The following is a 22509-nucleotide window of genomic DNA, read 5'->3' as shown; positions in this document are numbered from 1 at the left end:
TACAGTGAAGTGTTTTTGTATTGCATTTTCTTCCAAACACACAGTCGCACACACGGGCAAGGTGAGGCGTTTCCCCGGTGGTTGGCCACACACTCTCTCTTTCTCTCACACACACACTTCACAGAAAACACTGAAGTCAACCTCATCCCTGTGATGGCAAAGCTGAATGTACAGCTGCTATTACCCCAGTCTTCAGGGTCACATGCTGATTTGGTGAAGTTGAATAATTTGAAATATAAATGTTTTGTAATGATGCAAATGTTTTTAAATACATTGCTGAATAAAAGTATTTAATTATTTGAAATTTTACTGACCCCAAACTTTTGAATGGTAGCACAAAGACTCTATTTTTTGAGGTGTGTACTTTGACAGTATGCTACCGTTTCACCGCAGCTCGGACCACATTCCATCTGTTTACCATCTACATTTGACTAACATTTATAAGTAGATGACCAATCACAAGGCAACATTAAAAAATCCCCCTTGGTTTCTCATGTCTGCTCTCTCCTCTAGCTTCATGCATCACAACTCCTGAAAAAAAAAATACTGAAGAAAAGTTTGGCATGGTGATCACAAAGCATTAAGCTGAGTCCAACAGATCTGGTTGCACCCTTTGGACAGGAATTAAAATGACTTACTGTAACTGTTAAGTGAATATTCCAAAGAAACAAAAGTCATCCCGACTAGCAGTCGAGTCTAATGCAGTGAGTCACTTGCGTTTGAAACTCTAGCTTTTCTGAGGGAATGACTGGTTAGCCAAACAAACACGAAAACAACAACAACGGTTGGCGCCACCCAAGGATCAGAGAACAAATCCTTTTCAGCAGCAGCTACGGCCAAGCATGACTAGCCAGAAGAATGCGTATGGTTGGCTGGCCAGTCATAATGGAGGGCTTCTTTTCAGAGAGGGATTGTGGGGAAATTCCATGATTCTGTTCTGTCGCAGGATTTGTTGAAGGGATTCCAAGAGCCCAGAGTTTATTGTTCTTCAGACCCCTTGAAACAATGACATAAGCAACGGGAGTGGGAGGCGGGCGCTGGGGTCTACGCCAGAAAGATGCCAAAGCCAAAAGTTTACAGCTGTCGCTAAAAATTATTTTCATCAATCTGCAAACCTTCCTCTGCTTTGCTCTCTCCCGCTCCTTTTTTTTCCTCCACCAGACTACTTTTCCTAAAAGCAGCCTTGCGCATATGTTTGTGTGTGTGGGGTAGGCCCACTCAGGATTCCGGATGACGAGTCTATGTTTTCTTAAGACTGAAATAATCAGAGATGTCAAGAGCAATGGGCGAGAATGAGAGTCAAGCACTCTAATAAAAGGCCGGGATCATTTTGGAGGCCCTATCGGCAAAAGTGGCAGGGATTTCGGCATGGAAACTGGAGTCGGCTCCCTGTTTGTTCTGTCCTGTTGAGGCTCTTGTAATGTTATGGCCGCTGTGGAACCTGTAAAAGTTGATGCGTCTAATTTCGGCGGATGGTGGCCAGTTCGCAGTCAAGATCCATTTCTGGTTGGACCCTTTGACAAAACGAGGAAAAATGGAAAAATACATTTAAAACTAATCCAAAACCTCCATTTCCTTCTGTAGGATAAGCGCGTCTGGAGCGTGTAAAACTCACATGCGCACACACACATAAGCCCCCTCCCAGTCTGTGCACAAAACCCGGTGAATTTTGTGGCATATTTTACCTATTATCCAAATGACTGCCTTCCACAAAACCAACAATCAAGCTTTGCTTTTATCTCTTTATGAGCTGATTAAGTTAACAAGCTTCACATGTGGCTCTACGGACATGGCTGTAGTTAGTCTCTGGGGGGCTTCATCCCGCTCTAATAGATTGAGATGATAGCTCATTGCCAAATTTTGGAGGAAGAAGAATGAGGGATTCATTTTACAGCCAGCTTTATTAGCATTTAAGGTTGCGCATGTAGTAGCGGGGCAATTTGAGAGCAAGCATGTGTGTGTGTGGTGGAGGCTGACTAAGAAAGAATAAGTGGGCGGCGGACGCAGGTCTGGCCTCAGCCTGAGACTGCCATCTGGTCCTAGGCTACGGGTATGAGCACAGATGCTGCATTTATTTAGCACACTGCATTTCCTCCAGAGCTCCACTTTCCTTTAATAGGCATCACTAAAGGAGCGAATCAGACGTTCTGTGGTGTTTTCTGGCTGCTGAGGACAAGAGGAGAGCTGTGAAAGAGACAGACCACCGGGTTGAGAGGCCAGTGGTTGTAGCACCTCACCCTGGGGCTAGACAGAGTCAGATTTTTGTGGTCAATATCGGCCAGCTAATGGAGTTTTGTACCTTCAAAGATTAGTTCAAGTGAGTCAGTATCTGCAACAAAATGATCTGCCTTACATTAATAGCACATACTAAATTTGATAAATAACATTCTTCCCTTGTCACACAAATAGCAGGTGACTCTAATTGATTTCAATAGTCTGACATTAACATGTTGCTAAGCTTAATGGCACGAAACTTAGAAGCAAAAAAACATAGCAAAAACAAATATTTTATAAAACAGTACATTTTTAATTACACTGAACTGTTTTAGTGATATACAGGAAATATGTTTATTTACAATATGTTGATTTTACTATTGATGAAGTATATCTGTAGTATAGTATATCTGCCTTTATACTATATTTGGCATAATCCTTTGACTGGTTTGTTCTTTCTTTCAACTAAGGCCTAAAATTAACATTCAACAATTTTTTAAAGTGTTTATTTGTCATTGACTTGCAAAGCACTCCTTAGCATAAAATAAATGCACACAACGTGTTAAAATATTAAGACTTGTTTTCATAATTTTCATCTTGAATATATGTGTATTTTGTCTCACTACACAAGTACATTTTCCCACTTATTTTAAGTATAAACAAGATAATCTGCCAGTGCAGAAATAAAAAACAATTGTATTCAAGATACAAACAATGAAAACAAGTCTGAATATTGTATGCAGTGTTGAGTCTTAATTCATCTTAAGGATTTTTAGATATTTTAACTGAAAAACAAGACAAAATACTATTTGCAATACTTTTTTAATACTTTTTTTGGAATCGTGGCAGTACCCGAGTCCTCAAAGGATGGCAAAGTGTCAGTTGAAACCATAGACTGTAAAAAAATAAGGACGTAGTGTCCGTGACGTCACCCATAGGATTCTGATGAGCACTTTTGAAGCGCAAAGGACGAGAAGGCCGTTGCCATCTTGGCAGCGCGTTGTCGCGCGTCAATCCCTGATAACAGAAAATGGGCAAAAAGGCGGGACGTGGGCGGAGCTGAAGTGACGCGATGACTAACAGACAGCAAATAAATGGCTATCCACCTGTCACTCAAAGTGGCCACACCCTTAATTATGCAGAACTTTAATGCTTTATATAATGTAAACGAATGAGTTATAAAAAAATCACCCCCCTCACAGTTGTCATGAAGGGCAAAATTAGCTGTATAGACCAAAACCAAAATTTGTACCAGGCTGTAAACATGTTTTAATCTGCTGTAAAGTTGGCCATTTTAACATGGGGCTCAATGAGTTTCTGCTCCCTTCTGGAGCCTGTCTCTAGCGTCCAGTCAATGAATTGCAGTATATGTCACTTCCGTATTGGCTTCAAGAGAAACTGCGGGAGGTTGCCGCTTGGTTGAAACTCACAGAAGTAGTTTTTCATAAAGGTACTGTATAATAAATACTGAGTATTGGGACATCCTACTCAGTTGACATACTGCTTTTTGCCAAAAAACTGTGAATCCTGAGCTTTGTTTAACAGATACTGTGTAATTGCATTGGTATGTGTACCTTGCTGCAGGCTCTGAATGGGTACTGCTCCTTGGCCCGGCTGTAGGTTCACCAGGCCTTGTCTTTGTAGATTCAGAATATGTTGCTGCTGTAGTTGTTGCATTTGGATCAGCTGCTGTTGGAAAGCCAACTGTTTATTCCCCAACTGCTGCTGCTGAGAATGAGAGAGAGAGAGAGAGAGAGAGAGAGAGAGAGAGAGAGAGAGAGAGAGAGAGAGAGAGAGAGAGAGAGAGAGAGAGAGAGAGAGAGAGAGAGAGAGAGAGAGAGAGAGAGAAGCATGTTAAACAACAAAACAAAGAGATGGGAAAAGCGGGAGGAAGAGACTTGGAGAGCTGCAGGATAAAGAGGGCGGGAAAGAGGAGACATTCATTGGTTTTTATAAGCCTTCAACCTCGTCCAGGACATGTTTAGATAGGACATATCCTGGAATAGAGATATTTTCCCCGGCAATCACCAAAGCACTTCCTGTGGCGGTAGACAACAAGCAGCCAGCAAAACTCTGAGGCTCGGTTCAAAGTGTCGAAGTGCATTGTGAAGCCTCGTGCATTAAGAGATAATGCATTAATCTAGGAGTGACAGTTCCATGTGGTCTAGGACCGACACCAAAGACACGCTCGCAAACACGCTTGTTCATTCCTGCGTGTAGCAATCTGTTAGCATGTGGTTGGCTCGCAATTAACACGGCAATAAACAGTGACTAACAACATCTGTGCGCAATGTTAAGAACAGTTCCAGATTACATGACATCAGATGTTTATCATTTTACGATAAGGCTTGGTATTTTTTCACTATGCATGAAATGTGTTTTGTGAAACTTGAGACTCCAAAACTCTCTTTCGCTGTTTCATAAACAAAAGCCATCATTCAGCTTTCAAGAGATTTATTTTTGTTCCAGCTGACTTCTGGTGACGTTTAACAAAGAGATGAAAAATGAGCAAACCGTTCAAAATCAGCTATGACATAAGCACAGTGTACTCCAAGACTAGCCCTAAACTTGTATAAAAAACCCTTCAGATCTTTAGCCAGAGGTGGGAAAGAACAGAAAAAGGGCCAAGGTGAAGAAAAGGCTGGAGAAAAAAAGCTATTAAAAGTGATGCATGTATTATATGTTTAAAGTGACCTAACATGGCATTATTGACTCAACCGATGACATTTTGGGAGTTTGGGCCGGGACTACACCACCGTTTAAAAGTTTGGGCTCAGATTGATATATATATATATATATATATATATATATATATATATATATATATATATATATATATATATATATATATATATATATATATATATATATATATATATATATATATATATATTTGAAAAAATGAAATTAATACTGTTATCTAACATGGATGCATTCAATTTAAATGTTTTTCTAAAAGAACTTTCAATTCATCAACAAATACTGAAAAAAATGGTTTCCACAAACACAAAAACATCCAAGTTTCCTATTTATTTTGCACCAAATCAGCATATTAGAATGATTTTTGAAGGATCATGTGACACTTTTTTCAATATTACCGTTTTTACTGTATTTTTGATTAAATTCAGTTTCTATGAGACTTCTTTCAAAAACATTAGGAAATCTTACAAACCCCAAACTTTTGAAGAGAAGCATAACTGGTTTTCTGAACAATGGAAGATGGGTAGTGTTTTGGAAACCTTTTTCAAAGTATACATGGTATATGGGTCACCATTAAAATATTTCTAGAGCAGAAAGGTGCAGATTTGGGGAGTTGAGTGTGAGTTGTGTGTGTAAGGGTAAGTGTGAGTGCTATGGAATACATGGCATGTACCGATAAGGTCAGTTGGTGTCGTGGTGATAAATGTCCTCCTTCCTGAACCGGCCTGAGTCAAACCACTGTTTCCAGAGACACGCTTTTTGATGTTCCCCCAATGAGAGAAGGGCCTTATCTCCTTTAAGATAACGGCGCAAAAAAGTGGAGGGGAGAGAGAAAAATATGTTGAAGGAGGGAAGGAAAATAAAAAAGGAAAATAATTAAAGGTAGTTTCTTAATCTCACTGTCAGAGAAGTGTTTGAGGCCGCCACCCGGGGCACAAGGCCTCATGGGAAAGGGCCACATGGGTCAACATCACCAGAGAAGAGAGAAAACACAAGCCCTTTCCAAAACCTACTGAGCTGCTTTGTTCCTTACACCCTACATAAGCAAAGGCAGCATCCTAACAATCACGAATCCTCGTAAGTGAATGATCCGGAATAGGCAGGAACTTAAATACTGCTCCGAACATGAAACTCAACTCAACTCACCACAGATTTCAATAGTCTGACATTAGCAATGTCAGGAACATTAGACTTAGGAACACTCTTACCATTTACCTTAAGAAATGTCTTAACTTCTCTCTTAATCTGGCCGTACCTGTTCTCCTCAACTTTGACACAGACAGATGTGAAAAGTCCAAACAAAGAACATTCAGTTCCGAAGACCACAACCGAAGAAGTGAGCTAACGTCAATATTCAGCATGTCTATCCCTTTCTTCCTCCTCCTCTTCATCCCCGTCTCCTCTCCTTTCTATTTCTCTCCTTGTTTCGGTCCCATGGGACACAGTTCAAGTTCTTTAACACATTGTGTCTGCACGCTGTTTACATTAGATGCAGTTGAGTGGCTAAAGCTAGCGGAGTAACAGGCCTGTCAGCTTGATTTATGAGCACATCAAACAGAGTTTGGGCACGCCAGGCCCGACTGACAGCGCTACTTCATTAGGCTGACTCCAGGGTGACTCCACAGCTCAACCGTCAAACTGAGAGAGAGAGAGATAGAGAGATAGAGAGAGAGAGGGGGCGAAACAATAAAAAACAGAAAAAGAGCAAAAGTGTGGATTGATGATGCAAAAATGTGTGTGGCAACCATCTCTCCCGCTCTTCTATCTGTCTATCTCACCTCTCAACCTGCTTGTGCTGACTGGCAGTGATATGGGCTGCAATTAAAGCATCTTTTACTGAGGGAGAGCATAACGTGTCATCGCTCCATCTTCTGCTGCTTTACCAAAACAAAGCCCTGAGTATGAGCCTCCGATTTCAAATCACACATAATATAAACAGGCCTTGATTGTTGAAATATGATGCTAATAATGACGAATGAAAGGAAAACAAAATATATTGATGACAAAATTGAGGTGGTGGTATTATGGCCAGAGATACAGTTCGCTTCATGGCGCCAGATTCCTGTGCCAGTTGAACCAACAGCATGGTAGAACAAGGAAAGGTAGGTTTCAGAGGACGAAGGGATTTAAAAGAGCGCTAGAGGGATGAGAAACACCACACGTTCTTGTGTTTCTATCTTCTTTCGTCTCACGCCTGACTGCTTTACTTTTAGTCCAACGCTGTCAGTGCACTTGTCCCCAGGGGAACACCACTACATGGCAGACAACACACAAACACACACAGATGGAACCCTAAACATGGCCTAATCCAATATGCATATTTATCTGATTTATTTTCCTTGCTGTGGAAATCCAGACAGCATGCATTTATCAGTTCAAATAAATTAATTAATTATGGCCATTCAAACGCAACAAGCAAAATAGAAGTCAAATTTGTACTCAAATCAAGTCTATGAAGCAGCTCTCTGTGAACAAACACCCAAAACGTGCGCACATAATGTTGCTTCAGATAGCATAGCAAATTGTCTTTTAAACGAGTTAAAGTGTTAAATAAAACGAAAGGAGTTGTGAAAAAAATAGGATGTGGATCAGATCCACGTCACGTGTGTCAGGTCTTAAAGTGAAAAATCTTAACCCGGCCCAACTGGGTCAGCAGGGAAAAAACCTTAGTGGTAAGCCCTGATGTATTAAAGGCACAACAAATTTATGTAAATTAAATAAATTAAATTATATTTTTAAAGCCTATTAAAATGTTAAAATTGATAGCTTTAAATTATACTGTAATGTTGAATGGCTACAATTAATGGCTAAAATTGACGAAAACAATCAATTTAAAAGAGAAACCAGTATCAGTACTGGTATCAGTGATACTGGCCTTCATTCATAGTGCTTAGTGCTTATATAATAATAATAATAATAATAATAATAATAATAATAATAATAATAATAATAATAATAATAATAATAATAATAATAATAATAATAATAATAATAATAATAATAATAAAAAGTAACTGATTATAAAATAATTAAACCTATTTTAATATTAATTTAATTTTAATTTGAGAAAAAGCATAAGATCTTTAAGCAAAGAAGCTACAGCTAGATTTCCAACCTAATACAATTTTGTGACACAATGTGTACGACCGGACTGCAGTGTGTTGGCCAAGCATTCTTGTCTACATTAGTTGCATAGGGCCAAATTTCAGGCCGACTAAAGAGGCCCTGAACAAACGTGAGCTGATCTGTGGGGAAGAGGAGCTGACCAATGCCCTCCCGATTTAATTTCCCTGCTCTCCTTCCACTCAGAGAGCACACCATCTCCCTTGCTCTAATATTTAATAAGGGAAAATGTCTGAAAAACTCCTGAGGCCTTGAATAAGGTTAGTCATGCTTTTTTATACCTTTCCCCTCCCTCTCACTTTTCAATCTTTTTCCTTGTCTTTTTTTCCCTTCTGTCTCTGTCACGTTCCTTGGCTATCTGTGGAAAATGTCAGGATACTGGTCTCATTTGAAGTGTGTGTGTGTGTGTGTTTTGCTCGGTATGTGTGTTTCGGGCACCTTGTGCATTTGCCACGCATTTGCTCTATCAGTCACTATGCTGTCCAGGGCATATCTAACGTGTCTTAATCCCTTGTCCTCCATGTCCTATAGCATCCTCCCCCACCTCAGTCTCTCACCTGCTATGAAGTCAAGAACTCATTAATTTTTTGATCACAGAGGCCTGCAAACCACCTTCAACCCTATACAGCTTAGATGGGAATTGTCCTACTTAACATGGAGTTGTTAGCTGAGTCAATAAATACAACCGAGACAGAAGATTATTCTCATTTAAACCTGTCTCCTAACATGGTCAAGCTGGACAGGGTGGTGTGTTTTCTGTTTTGATGGTTTTTAGGTGCTTTTCAGATAGAATGCCAGCTGGGAGACTTGTTGAGCCATCCAAAAATCCCCTTAGTCAGGCTTGGAGACAATCTAGGCCATTTTAAACCAGCTTAAAAACCAGAAAGCAATCTTAGGTTGGTTTGTTTAGCAGGGCTCACCTCAATTCCACAAATTCACTGGTCTCCTTTAATTTAAACAGGCTAACATAACCTGCATCTAGCTTGCAGCTGTATAGCAGCTAATCTCTGCTTTTTTGATGGTTTGGGGCTCTTTTCAGATAGTTAGTCTGTAAAACAATTTGACTGACCAGTTAAACCGTCTTAACACCAGTTTAGTGAGGTTAGGAGACAAACTAGACCAATTTAACACAAGTTTGGGGAGGATAACTGGACCATCTTAAACCAGCTTAAAAACCAGAAAGCTATCTTGGGTTGGTTTGAACAAGTTGTTTAGCAGGACTCAACTCAAACCCACTGTTCCCCTTTCATCAACACATGGTACCATAACCTGCATCTTGCTAGCAGCTGTGCTAGCAGCTATGTGCTAGTCTTTGCCGTTTTCAGATAGACTGGCTGTAAAACCAGTTAAACTAACTTAACACCAGTTTGTAGAGGCTGGAAGGCTTACTAGACTATCCTAAACCAGTTTAAAGACCAGAAAACTATCTTAGGCTGTTTTTTAGCAGGACACAAATACAAAACATTGGTCTCCTTTCATCTACACAAGCTATGGAAACTTGCATGTTGCTAGCAGTTATGTGCTAATCTCTCCGCTAAGCCGTTTGTTCATTAAGCCCTCGCGGAAACTCCTTGATTAAGTTGTATCAGATATAGCTCACGCCACTAACACACAGGCCGCAAAAGTTTGGATTTCATTTGACCGCCAGATTAGCGCAGATCTCCTCTCCCACAGTGGGCAGACAGTGATTATGTCCTCGCCTTTGTTGTGCTGCAGTCTTATCCTCAGTGATCCAACATGATTCCCCCCTCACCTTCATTACCCAGATCAGGTCCTTCTCCTCCTCCAGTGCCTTAATTGACAATTAAAGAAACTCGTCAACTCCGCCATAGTGGGTTGTAATAGGGATTTTCCACTAGGCTTAGCAAGCGGCGACTTGTAAATTAATACTTAACGAGTATTAGCGGGGAAGCCCGTGGTAAGGTTTGGAGCATGACTTTGGTCAACGGCGGAGAAATGAAAATCCATATTCCCCAAATGTCTTAATCCGCATTTTTGAATCACTTAATACACAAAATGCAATTGAGTGCTTGAGAGAGGAGGGAAAAAACCTCCGTCTGTTTTCCTACTGAGGATTTCATGTAATGCTCAGTGATTACAGAGCCTTTATAAGGTCTGTGCCGCTCAGTGCAGCACGCAATCAGTCATGCAATCATCTCACATATGAGAATACAGTTATTTTCAAAGAGTTGGTTTCTGGCTTTCAAGAGGAACAGGCCTCTGCTGTGTGACAAATGATGTGTCAGCCTCCTTGAGAATGCTCATCTAGGGTGCTATGAGGGTGAAGTACACTGTAAAGTGCACTACAGAGGGAGGGGACAGGGGTGTCTCACCTCTTTGGCCTGCTTCCCTGCTTGCTGTTGCTGGGTAAGGAGCTGGAGGTGCAACTGTTCCTGTTGCTTCTTGTAGTACTCCTGCAGCTAGACAAAAAGAAAGAGAATGATTTTAATTTAACAGAAATGTAACACTATACTGCAAAAAAATTATAATTCAATTAAATAATAATGATAATAAACGAATGAATGAAAAAAATGCATACATGCATACATAAATAAACGAATAAATGAATGAATAAGCAAACAAACTGCATAAGATAAACATTTTTTATATTATATTTATTTACCCCATATTGGCATAAGCATAAATCTAACTAACTGTTACATTTATGCTTAAAAATATTCTTAATTAAGGTACATTTTCTGAAAAGTATTCATAATATTTTATGCTATTTTGCAAAGCTTATGTAAAAGTCAATTCATTTTATTATTACTATTCATTTAGATATTTACTAAGAAACAAGAACATTTTACATTTGTTAATGTGAGAAAAAATGCACACTTCAGTGTTGCAAGGACATAGCACAAATATGTAGGAAAAAAGGAGCACTTCAACAAAACGTCAATAACATGCACTTTAAAACAAAACTAGATTCATCTGTACTGCATCCTAGTATGAAGGTCGCATGTATTGTACCTTTTCTCTCCATTCTGTTTATTACACTGTGCAAACCAAATAAAGGGCATTTAAACATCAGTGCTTCTCAAGTACAGAGACACCATGGCACAATAGGCTGCCCAAAAACTGTCCTGTCCATCTGCTTACACTGGAAATTGTGAGGCTATCAAATGAGTCACATGACACTGTTTCTATGATGAGGCAGCTGGGTGCATGGAGTCGCATATGTCTAAAGGCATCAAAACAAATTAAAACAGGATAAAACAAGATCAGCTTCTTGCTTAAGGGCTAAAGTGCCTCCATAATAAGGTATATTCATCTTTTTTCAGCATTCCTCTAAAAGGCAGCTTAAACACCTGGCAGATGCCGCATGAATGTGTCCTGTAAATCATCTGTCCACCCATCTCTTGACGTGGCATACCTGACAGTGTGGAGACAGGCTTCCTTATTTATGATTGACTGAACTAAAACACACAACACCTGCCTCTGAAAGCGCTGGTAAAAATTTGCCCTTCGCTTCTAATCTCAGAGCAGTTTCCGTACATCCTGAAATACAGTTATGATTAAAACACAGGTGGTAGAAACCAGCCAGAGGTCCGCACAAAAACCCAATTTATGCCTTAAGGATCTGAGAGATCTGAAATACAGACACCTGCTTGATTCCTACACTGATGCTTCCCTATTACTGGTACTATCCATTAATTATGTGCAGGAAAGTTTATTAAACACAAAATCATGCCATTGTCAAATGGGAAAAAAGTACCTTTTAGATATTTTTGCAGTTCTGTTTGCTTGCGTGAGGGTTTTATGTAGTTAATAAAGCACAAGAAAGGTGTTTACACACTGGTTACTTATTCAGGGCTCAGCTGAATGAGTCTCTATCTGCTCTACACAGGTAAACACAGACCTGTATGTGCTTTATCACCGTGAAACACTTCGCCACGGCACACCTTGCGCTGATTAAAAGCTTTGGGAACAGACCGAGGCATGTGGAAGTCAATGATTTTAAGTGTGCATAGTAGGGTTAGGGTATGTTTCATTCTCCAGAACAATGAAGGTTATTAGACAAAAACAAGAAACAGGTGTGTGAGGGCAGAACAGTAGAGATAGGATTAATCATTTACAATACTCAATTACTAATTCTCTCAAAACTTTAGGAAGTGTTTTTATTAGTTGCGAAGGCAAACATCACTATTATTATCTTCATACTTTGTGTTGGGGTCTGATCGAAACTTGATAATCGAGGGTCTATTGAAGATATAAAATCTTATGGAAAGTGTCATCAGATTTCTATCTGAAAGAATGTTTTTGTAGTTAATGTTCATTCAGATAATCAGAAACGTCATGAACATTTTAAGAAGTAACATGCCTTTAATGCTCACTTGAAAACCTGGAAATAATAAATATTAAAAAAGACAAGAAGAAACTGTATATGGGCGAGGTTTACACTGGCAAATATTTAAAATAACACACTCACAATAATACTCTCATTTCCTGCATTTGAAGGAGAAAAATTTTAAACATGAGAAAGTCTTCCTGTTACCCTACCATGTTTACTTTCGCCTGTTTGAACTAGCTGCTACTTTCAACTAGCTACTCTTTTACAGAGTCCTAAGTGAGACTGGCTTGCACCCACTAACACTGTCATTACACATCTCCAACCGTAGCTCTGGCTAACCGCAGTGGCCACCGCAGACCCACCGCTGTTTGTTTTACTTTCAGATTATTAATTTACCCAGGAAAGCCTATTAAGATTAAAATCTCAGTTTTGCATGGATGACCTATCTGACATGGAAGTACATGTTGACCGAAAGAGCAGAGAACGGAGGCCCTTGGATACGCAGGGGCAGTGGAGGAGCGCCTGGGGGACGGTGGCTACAGCTGGTGGAGAAAAGTAGAATAATGATACCCTCATTAACTCCTTATCACACATACTGTTTACAGATGTAAAGCAGGCTTACTCAAGGAATGAGGCACTTAATAGTGGGCTACATCCCACATCACAACACTGTGTACAACTTTAAAAAGACGCGACGCAAAATAGGTTTAGTGTACTTTTAGTGTACATGCTCAAAAACTCTTGAATATGGAATTCTTTCATAATTATAATGAGTGCAGGTTTTTTAAAACCTTAAAATATGGAATATTTGTTCTTAAAAAAAAAAATCACAATGCAGGACATTTAAAAATTAACAATAAAATATGATTCTTTTCACCATTTAACCTAAAATTCTAAAATGTTTAACCTAAGATGTTTCCAAAAAAAAGAAGGTTTTATGCATCTTTGGGGCATATGAAACATAAAATTTGTATGGAAATATCAGAAAGGAAAAATATTTACTTCTACAAATTTACTGGGTTCCCACTCGTCCCCCCTCCCCCCTTTACATGTAAAAAAAAATTTGACTTTTCCTTGACCTTTCCAGTCATTTGTGATTATTGAAAAGGATTTTTTTTTGTTAATATTATAATTTTGATTCAAACAGATTCATTAATGTATCATTCCCTTTGTGAACCAATTTATTAAAAAAAATCAATTCAAAACACTCACAAATCAAACATTTCTCTACACAGATGCAAGAAATGATAAAATATTTTAGAGCAGTTTATACTTGTATATTAAACCTATAAACCTTTTCCAGGTCAGGCCCGTCGCCAAGGGATTGGGGGGTGGGTGTATATGGGGGCAGTGCCAACGTACCCCCCTAACCAAATGGTCATTCAGCGAACTTACATATTCCATAACTAAATGTCTTCCGCAGCATTTAGTTCACAGGAACACTCTACAATGATAACTTTAAATCTCACATTATTAGAAATATGATTCAGAAATTTAAGAGCGTGTGTAAGGCTGGGCAAAGCTTGACCTTCCACTGTCCAGGGACTTGAGACTAGCTTAGAATGTTCTCACTCAAACCATTTTGGTCCTTCTGATTGATTTTAAAAGGAAAAGCTGCCAACGGCTAACAATATTTTGCGCTCTGGAAAAGTAAAAGGTTTCTATTTACAATGTGTTTTTGTAGTGTTGGGCAATGTAGTCAATCCCAAACATATCTGTTGATTTAGTGAACGCAATGGCTAATCCGAGGTGTTTAAAGGTAGCACTGAACAAAAACTCTGGCATTTTTCTGTGCGGCGAGTGGATTCAGAGTTCCAAGTTGCAGAGTTACGCTCGCAAATCCTCTCATTATAACAAACATTAAAATTAAAAAATTAAAATTAACAATGGTTTGTGAACGTAGACGCTTTAATAACAAATTATTTATCTGGAGCATTTATGCTGGGATGTGTAGGTTGTGCGGTGACAAGTAACTTTAAACTTTTTCAAGTAAATCCATTTAAATGTTTTTAAAGGGGAAGCTTTAGCCTTGAAGTTGGTTCTCCCTCTGCCTAAAATGTATAAGTAATGCATTATTACACAAAACAGAACTTGAAACATAATTATATTTATCACTCAGAGATATTGTGTTGTTGGAGTAATAGAAGTGCTTTTGTGACTCATGTTTTACGAAGTGTGAATAATGCAAACAATATTTTGTGTTTTGGTGTTGGTGTTAATATAGAATTTATATCTATTTCAGTTATAATAAATACGGGTTGTTATTGTTTCTCAGATTAAAGTGTGCCCCTCATGAAAACTAAATGCCTCCCCATTCTATATGTTCTGGCGACAGCCCTGTCCCAGGTCAAACTATCAACAGGGCCTGATGTTCAACAATTCCAGGCTATGTCGCTGACAGAATGACAGTGCAAAAGACAGAAAACTCTCATTTGATTGGCTGTCTGTCCTCAGAAAAACTCATCTTGGGCCGACCCAAGTGTACACAACTCTTTGGTCTTAAACGAGCCTTGAACTCGCTCATATCCCACTGTTTTACCAGGCGAGTGGTTCTACACTGTTTTCCCTCTACAAAAGCCATCTCACACCACTGAATCCTTTTTTACTACCTGTCGCCATGCTACTCTACGGGATATTGAAGGTGAGCTACCTCACGTCTGCGTTGCCGAGCCACGGCCCTTTCGAACAGAGGAAGTCAGCGAGCCGTAAGGTGTGAAGCGAAACTCCATTTACCACACTAGAGGCATTTGGATCGCAATATGTCGCCTGTCTCTCGGTTTAAACTCTTCTCCACGCCTCGCTGCCGCCCGCCTGGCCCCGCTGCCTCTCGCCCACTCATTACCCCTTTAATTCATGCCAATATGAAGCTGAATAGTTGCGGGAATAATTAAAGAATAATTAAGGGTTTTTTAATGATTTGATTCAGTGGGCCCTTTTCACGTTAACTGCATGCCTTGAAAGGCATTCACCTTAGATTCCCATTATTGTGACCTTGGTTTTACTTAACAGCACAGAGAGGGGATAAAAAAAAGGAAAAATATATCAGCTGGGCTGTAATTAAGGGTTGGAGGGATGTAAAGGTTAACTCACACATGCATAAGTGCACACGCATACATAAACATGCACTTGCTCTCTCTTTCCCGCGCTTGCTCTGTCTTTGTATGTAAAATCATATTTTTAAGGGTATTCACATGCAGAAAAAGCCAAAGCCCACTCATTCTCCCACACACACTGTGATGAGATCAGGGACGGATTGCTGTATGTGTGTGTTGGCAGGCTCTCTGATTGCTCCATTTGCCGTGTGCGAGAGAGTGAGCATTAAAAGCCACTTCTCACGTGGTTCATCACCACTGCGAACCATTAAACCCACTGGCTTTTACTGGAGATGTAAAACGGCCCATGAACGGTAACTATTTCAATTTCAATATCCTCGTTAAATATAGAATAAAAAAAAAAGAGAAATAAAGCGGGGGGAGGGGGACAAAAGTGCTAAGTTTCTTTCTCAAACAGCTGAATTTTGATTTCTGTGAGCGAGCGACTCTTGATAAATTTGTCAGATCTGCTCGGTGCAATTTATACTCGCCTAAAGCAACCTCCTCCTCCTTACTACTACTGTAAATCAATTCTGCTCTGTCAAGATCATTTATGTAACAGAAAACTCTTTTTTCGTCTTGTAGTTGTGAAAGTCTTAATCAAAGAGGTTACGGAGAGGTGCCTGACCTGATTTTTGCCCGAGAGGTGTGTGTGAAAAGGTCGAGGGTTGCGACTTTTGGGATGATGTTAAATATTTGAGAGACGTGAGAGAAACGGGCTTGTTTGTTTCCTCATGTCTGCTCGGGGGCCACACCTCTGGCCTCCAGGCGATATCGCAGCGAGATAGCAGAGGCCATGCAACTAATAAACAAAGAAAGAAAGAAAGAAAGAAAGAAAGAAAGAGAGAGACGGGAAGAGATATGGAGAAGTCTGGCTCAGCAGCTGGGTGAGAAACATTGTCCTCACTCTAACATAAGCGCTCCCTGACCGCCGGCGAGTCGACGTGTAGCGACACCAGCCAAAGGAGGCGTCGTCGACACTAGTACGCTAGTAAATGCTGCTTATAAACGCCAGAGCCAAGTAACATCAAAGCCGGGAAAGATATCATTCCGGGCATGCCTATGAGTGTGCAATCAAAGTTACACAAAACGTGATTACATTACACTCTCTGACATCTACACTCAGGGCCTATTAACGGGGATCACACATGAATGTGCATTTACTGTGCCATCCGACAGCACTCTATAAAAGCACTGGCAACAGCTGAAGGATGTTCCGTCAAGCTGGCCGGATTCTCCTATAAAACATGTATGGCTTAAGCAGTTAGAGGGCCGGACGGGAGGGAAGAAGTTTTCTTAGGGAAGTATGGAACAAAGCGTTTGTGATTTTTGTGTCCAAGTGCTCTATATTTTCGAAAAGGGTTAGAAAGCTTGTTTTAGTATGTACCCCTTGGCGCCAACTTGATATTTTCCACTTAACGTTACGTTTTTGCATAGAAGCCAGTTTCTACCTCAGAGTAAAAAAATAACAGTTATTTTAATAATATTCCTCAGTATTACTGTTTTAGTGTATTTTTGATCAAAGAAATGCAGCATTGGTGAACATCTTTTTTTGAGAATTGCAACTTTATTCTTTATTCTCTCACATCTGAGACTGTATTTCTCAGTTGCGGCTATCTCACAATTGTAACTTTCTTATAGTAGAGACTTTTGTATCTCACAATTATCTGTAGAATAGTTATCATAGTTTTCTATACTACAAAATAAAAAAATTATAACAAATCAAATAAATCAAATTACGAAACTTGATGAAAAACTCTATGATGTCATACACTTTGTTGGAAAACAATGGCATATGGTGCAAAACATGTCCCTGCAGCACAGCTTTTAGAGGACATGCTATAGCAAATAGCGTACAGTGATATTTTGATTAGCCAATAAAACTTGCACCAATTGGCATTGAAAAATGTACCTTTTGTGTGGTTTGTTTGGACACGTCATGTCTGAGCAGCCCAGACATTTACAAATATTGTCTTAAGTTCTGTGTGTGGTGACTTGCATGGTGCACATGTGTGTTGGTGTGTGTTACCTGTTGCAGCATTAGGGCTTGTTGCTGTTGGAGTAAAGCTTGTAGCTGAGGCGGAGAGAGGATCTGCTGCATCTGCTGAGGAGTTATCATCTGTGGGGTCATCATTGCCATGGATACCGGCACCTAAAAGAACAGACAATAAGTCCAATAAGTGACCGCATTGAGTATCATACTCCGTAACAGTGCAACAATTATAAAATGCATGTGACTGTTAAGATGCCCACCTCTACAGTGAGATAAGCACAAATAAGCACATACCCTCACTTTAACACGATACAATGCCATTTCTGTTTTTCTAGCTTCATAAAGGAATGTTGTACTTCACTTTAATTAACTCTTTATCCTGTCATGGCAAAGACAGCACACAAAATATCAGCTCTGTTGACACAATAGAGCTCCACACTGCTTGCATTGTAAAACCCTGGCAGTTTCTCCAAAAGAGAGAAAGAGAAAGCGTGTTGATCAAATCTTCCCTTGAGTATGTAGTCTTTATCAGCCTGAAAGTACTTCAATAAACATAATATTATGATTTGTTATCTAGAGAATCACATCTTTGGCAAAAATAACAAACAGTCTGATAAGATAGCTATCGGCAGGAAACAACTTGCAACAGTCTGGAATTGAGAGCACAATTTGCTAGACAAGAACAAGGCGTAAAGATGGAAAGCGTGATTCTTATCTTATGACAAATATGCAGAAAACGAGAAATGGAAAGAGAGACGAGCTCAACAATAAGGATTTCTCTCTGCAAGCCCAGTTCAGATTTTTACTTGCCCTGCCAGAATTTTCACTTGCCCCATTTAAAATTTTATTTTATTATTAACATGCACATATATGTATTTTTTTTTTCTTTAAGTTTCACATGAACTTTTCTACGGAAACCAAATGTTTAAGTTAAGTTTGAAAGGCATAAAAACACATGTACATGATCAATGCAGCGCTGACCCAATACAGCTACTGTCCTAAAAGTCTCATACTGGTCATAGGCATCTTTACTCTCTTTCTCTGTGTGAGAGAGATGGTCTGGAAAGGCCTGAAGGCAGGCCGCCTGTACACGATTACATCCTTTAATGCAGTAGTACAGGCCACTCTGTGAACTTATGGGCAGCTTTTTAACGGGCCAGCAATTTCCACCAGTACAATTTGCGGCTGCTTCCTCGAATGCAGCTAGCGATCTTCCACAGAGACGCACACACACAAAGCCGCTCCGTGGCGTTCCATTTATTTTCCTATTTACTGCTCAAGGGCCAGAACTGATCATCTCCCTGCAACTGCTCAATAAAAATAAAGCTATTTACAGGCAACGGCTGGCTTGAAGCTGACATACGAGTGCAAACTACAATCCAGCATAATACGTACATTTATCTACATTTTCCACTCAAAGGGAATAAAAAAGACAGGCAACGGCGTGACGACTTCCCAGTCCACTGCCAGTCCGATCTGATATTTGCATTCATTTGTTTTCATGTAGCGCCTGAGCGCTCATATTTTCAGCAGTTTATCTATTCGGAGCTCGAGGGCTCGTGAGGAGGGGTGGAGGAAGGGGGCGAGATAAGGAGGGGAAAGACGAAGAGAGAGAGCTGTCAGGCGCAAATTAAATCTGTAAAGGGCTGATTTGACTTTGTAAACAAGATTGGCGGTAAATACGAACACCGGCTCTTTTCCCCGCTGGAAAGGGGGATGAAAGCTTGCGCTGCTCACGAGCCTCGTGGTTATCTGCAACTGTCCGATATTTTATTGTAAACATCCCTATCACAATCAAAAGAGCCATCTGTATCCTTCAACAATGAGGTGGAGGAAATGCTTCCCAGAATCCATGACAGAGACAAAGAGGCAAAATTATGCACTCTTTTACCCTCTATGACTTGTGCGCCACAAGACAGACACATTTTATGGGCTGGCGTGCCACTCACCTTGATTAATTATAGGCGTGACGCAGGTGAGTCTATGTTAGACTAGCGCTTACAGCTAAAGCTAGCAAGCACGGACACATTTCAGATGATGATGATATCATGCATCTGATGCCATCGCGGGAGAGTGTTCGGTCCTCTGCCAAAAAACGTGCATCCGCCCTTGAGGACTTATATCAAGGGTTAAAACATCAAGGGCCCTACAATTACAGCTTTGAAAGCGAGTATGTTCACCTAGAGAGGAAAAGGCATCTGAAACAAAGCCAGGGCGCCATCTGAGACGAGAGCCCACAGTAGGCCAGTCGGTCAGCCGGGAAGTGCTGTATGCGTGTGTGTGTGTGTGTGTTTGTGCACACATCGGGGGAGACAGAACGTGAGATAGGGCAAAAGAGGGGGCTCGGTGTGGCGGGCACTTGGCGTCACGCCAATTTGCCACGCACGGCTGCTTGTCACCGGGAAAGAGCGAAATGAAAACCTGTAATTAATTGCTCCTCTGCATCCCATTCTCCCGCAGTGACAACCCATACATTCTATTTTATACACACGTTCATTGACATTTTCAAGTTGCAGGCGTAATAATTACCAGAGTTATAACACCTTCTATTGCGGCGCGACAGTGGGATTGACGAGCCGCCTGAATGCTGAGTTGTTAAGGTTTGACGCCATTAATTGCCCCTATAATCTAATATCACAAAGGCGGGCCATTACACACCATGAGCGGAGCGTGCAATTCGACACTACGGTTTCAGAGCAGTGCAGGAAAACAAAAGCGCGCCATTAGGGACTTGACGGCCGCTAACAAAAGCGCAGCACAATGCAGAATTATATTTTCATTCGGCTTTGTCTCTCGCCATAAATGATTCCCCCGTTCATTTGCCGATGAATAGACCCAGTAATAGAGGAGCCAGAAACCCCAACCATTTGAAGTCAGGCATTTATTAAATGCATTTAATTTTTTCTTCCATTTTTTTCTCTCTTTAAATTAACATGCAAAGAGAAAGAAAGGCGAGGGAGATATTTTGCTCGATGAGTAGAAGCACAGAGGCGAGCACCTTGCTGTGAATTATCAAGCCTGAACACTCATTTACTATATTTTAAAAAAGGACACAAAAAGCATTCTGTCCACATATGACGAGAGAGCATAACAAGAGAGACCTGTTGTGATGTGCTGTCAGTAAAGGGCTAGAGATGCCTCACATTCAGAACACAGGAAGAGCACTTGGCCTATAATGGAGCTTCAATAGGCAGCCAAATAGATAAAGCTTTGGAATATATAGACACATTATTTAGGTAAAAAAATGAATATATATGAATATACACATATACATAAATTTATTCTTTTTTCCCCTAAATAATATATAAATTAAAAAAAGCTATTAAATCATTTAAATTATAAAAATATATGTATATAAACCATAAAAAAATATATTCACATTATGATTGATTTCCTCTTTATAGCTATTCAATTGGCAATTTCTGAGACTTTGTGCCTAACCCGGTCAAGGTTTGGTGTGCCAACATTTCTGTCCCTTCTGGTCAATGCTGTACCTACATTTGCTGTACCATTATAGGGCAAAGGCATCTTTCTTCTTTGACAGCCGGGTAAAAAAAATTATTATTTATATCAAAAATATATTTCATTTTATTATAATAGATGAGTGACAAGTGTCTATTTTTAATAGTTCCCAATCATTTATTTTTATTTTCCGAATCATTTATTTTATTAGTTATTTAATCATTTTTAAAAATCATTTCCCTTTTCTGTAAGTAGTAAAATGGCATTTACGGACTAGGTAAAAAATTATAGAATTGCGAGCTGATGAGCGGTCTCCACCAATCAGTGGCACGCAGGTCAAGGGTCGTCTGCAGAGGGTGGCTGTTGTGGTCATTTTCAGCGTATTTCACTTATCTCATCCACCTTTAATCACACACACACAGTCACTTTAGAGGTCAATACGGTAAATGGAGCTCATCTATACAAGCAAAACCTCTTTTCGCACTCACCCGCAGCTTTGAGTTTGTAAGTGGCACGGCATCTGAACGCATCTGTCTGTGAGAGCGCACATAATATATGGTGTGTACATTTGATGGCCATCCCCTAAAACCATCTCCACAAGCTTCTGAGACTGTCTGCTAATGAGCCAGCTTCAGTGGCACCTCTGGTGCCTCCCACCACCATTAAGATTCACCAGCACTGTCCGCACGCACCACGAAGAGCTACCCACTACTGACAGGGGTCAGCTTCAATACAGAGAGAGAGAGAGCAGCGGGGGAGATGGCCGTTCGCAGGGAGCGAAGCAGTAATTAGAGGGGCTATTTGAAGAGCGAGTTTAACTGATTAACAAAGAGAAGAGATGGGAAATGAGAGCGAGAGGGAGAGAGAGCGAGAGAGCGAGCGAGCGAGAGAGAGGAGAGAGAGGAGAGGGAAGCCGAGCAGCAAGAAGAGCGATGCATCCCAGAGGGTCATAAAGGAAGTAGTAAGGACAGACAATGCATTCCAATGAGCCTTATTCTGGCTTTTCCTTTTTTTTCCGGCCTTGATAAATTACAATCAGTCTTATCAACCCCTCCGCTCATTAAAACACAGACACAAGGACCATGATGTGAATCTCTTGTGAACCTGCAGACAGGCCCGCAGCCAGAGCCCGACATTGTGTAGTTTATGTGGGGTCTGAACCGGAACAAGTGAGTGTTTTAATACGAAATCCTCCTCAGCACAATATACTGTCAGTCTGCCAAATGACTCGCTTTCATTAAACTAAAACCATCTGCACATAAAAGTATTCTGCAGGTGATTCCATGCAAAATGTTTCACCTGTGCTCCTGGATTCAATCTGATTCCATTAGTCTGGATATATGGGGCGTCTCAATGCATTCAACGATAAGTTGTAACGTTTCTGCTCTAATGAAGTGGCCACTCAAATGATTTGCTATTTAAAAATAGATTTGGGAGTTGTGGTACATCTTGCAAGGGAATCAATGTTTGTTGGACCTGGTGTAAACTAAACCACTATTGTTTGAAGCCTTAACCTGAGATGCTTCTATCTTATTACATAATGACATTAAAAAGACAGACTACATGGATGGAAGGGTGTGTGTGTGTGTGTGTGGGGGGGGGGGGGTGGGGGTGGGGGGGGTGACAGACAG

The 22509-nt window shown here is 40.3% G+C and overlaps 1 protein-coding gene across 3 annotated transcripts in view; it reads right to left on the bottom strand.

Annotated features, from left to right (window-relative positions):
- Positions 1–22509, bottom strand: part of foxp4 (forkhead box P4) — a 130646-nt gene that overhangs the window by 35669 nt on the left and 72468 nt on the right. Inside the window, exons 4-6 of one of the 3 annotated variants that reach the window (XM_079844359.1) lie at positions 17453–17575; positions 10371–10457; positions 3789–3939 (exon numbers count right to left, since the gene is read on the bottom strand). In XM_079844359.1, the coding sequence (XP_079700485.1) occupies positions 3789–3939; positions 10371–10457; positions 17453–17575 (361 nt within the window). Of the gene's footprint in view, positions 1–3788; positions 3943–10370; positions 10458–17452; positions 17576–22509 lie in introns of all 3 variants that reach the window. The other 2 variants (XM_079844358.1, XM_079844360.1) reach the window with 2 other exon arrangements.

Source organism: Gobio gobio (assembly GCF_949357685.1).
Source record: "Gobio gobio genome assembly, chromosome: 19".
In the NCBI taxonomy this organism is placed as follows: Eukaryota; Metazoa; Chordata; class Actinopteri; order Cypriniformes; family Gobionidae; genus Gobio; species Gobio gobio.
The sequence above is the reverse complement of the archived record's forward strand: the minus strand, read 5'-3'. Positions and strand labels throughout refer to the sequence as shown.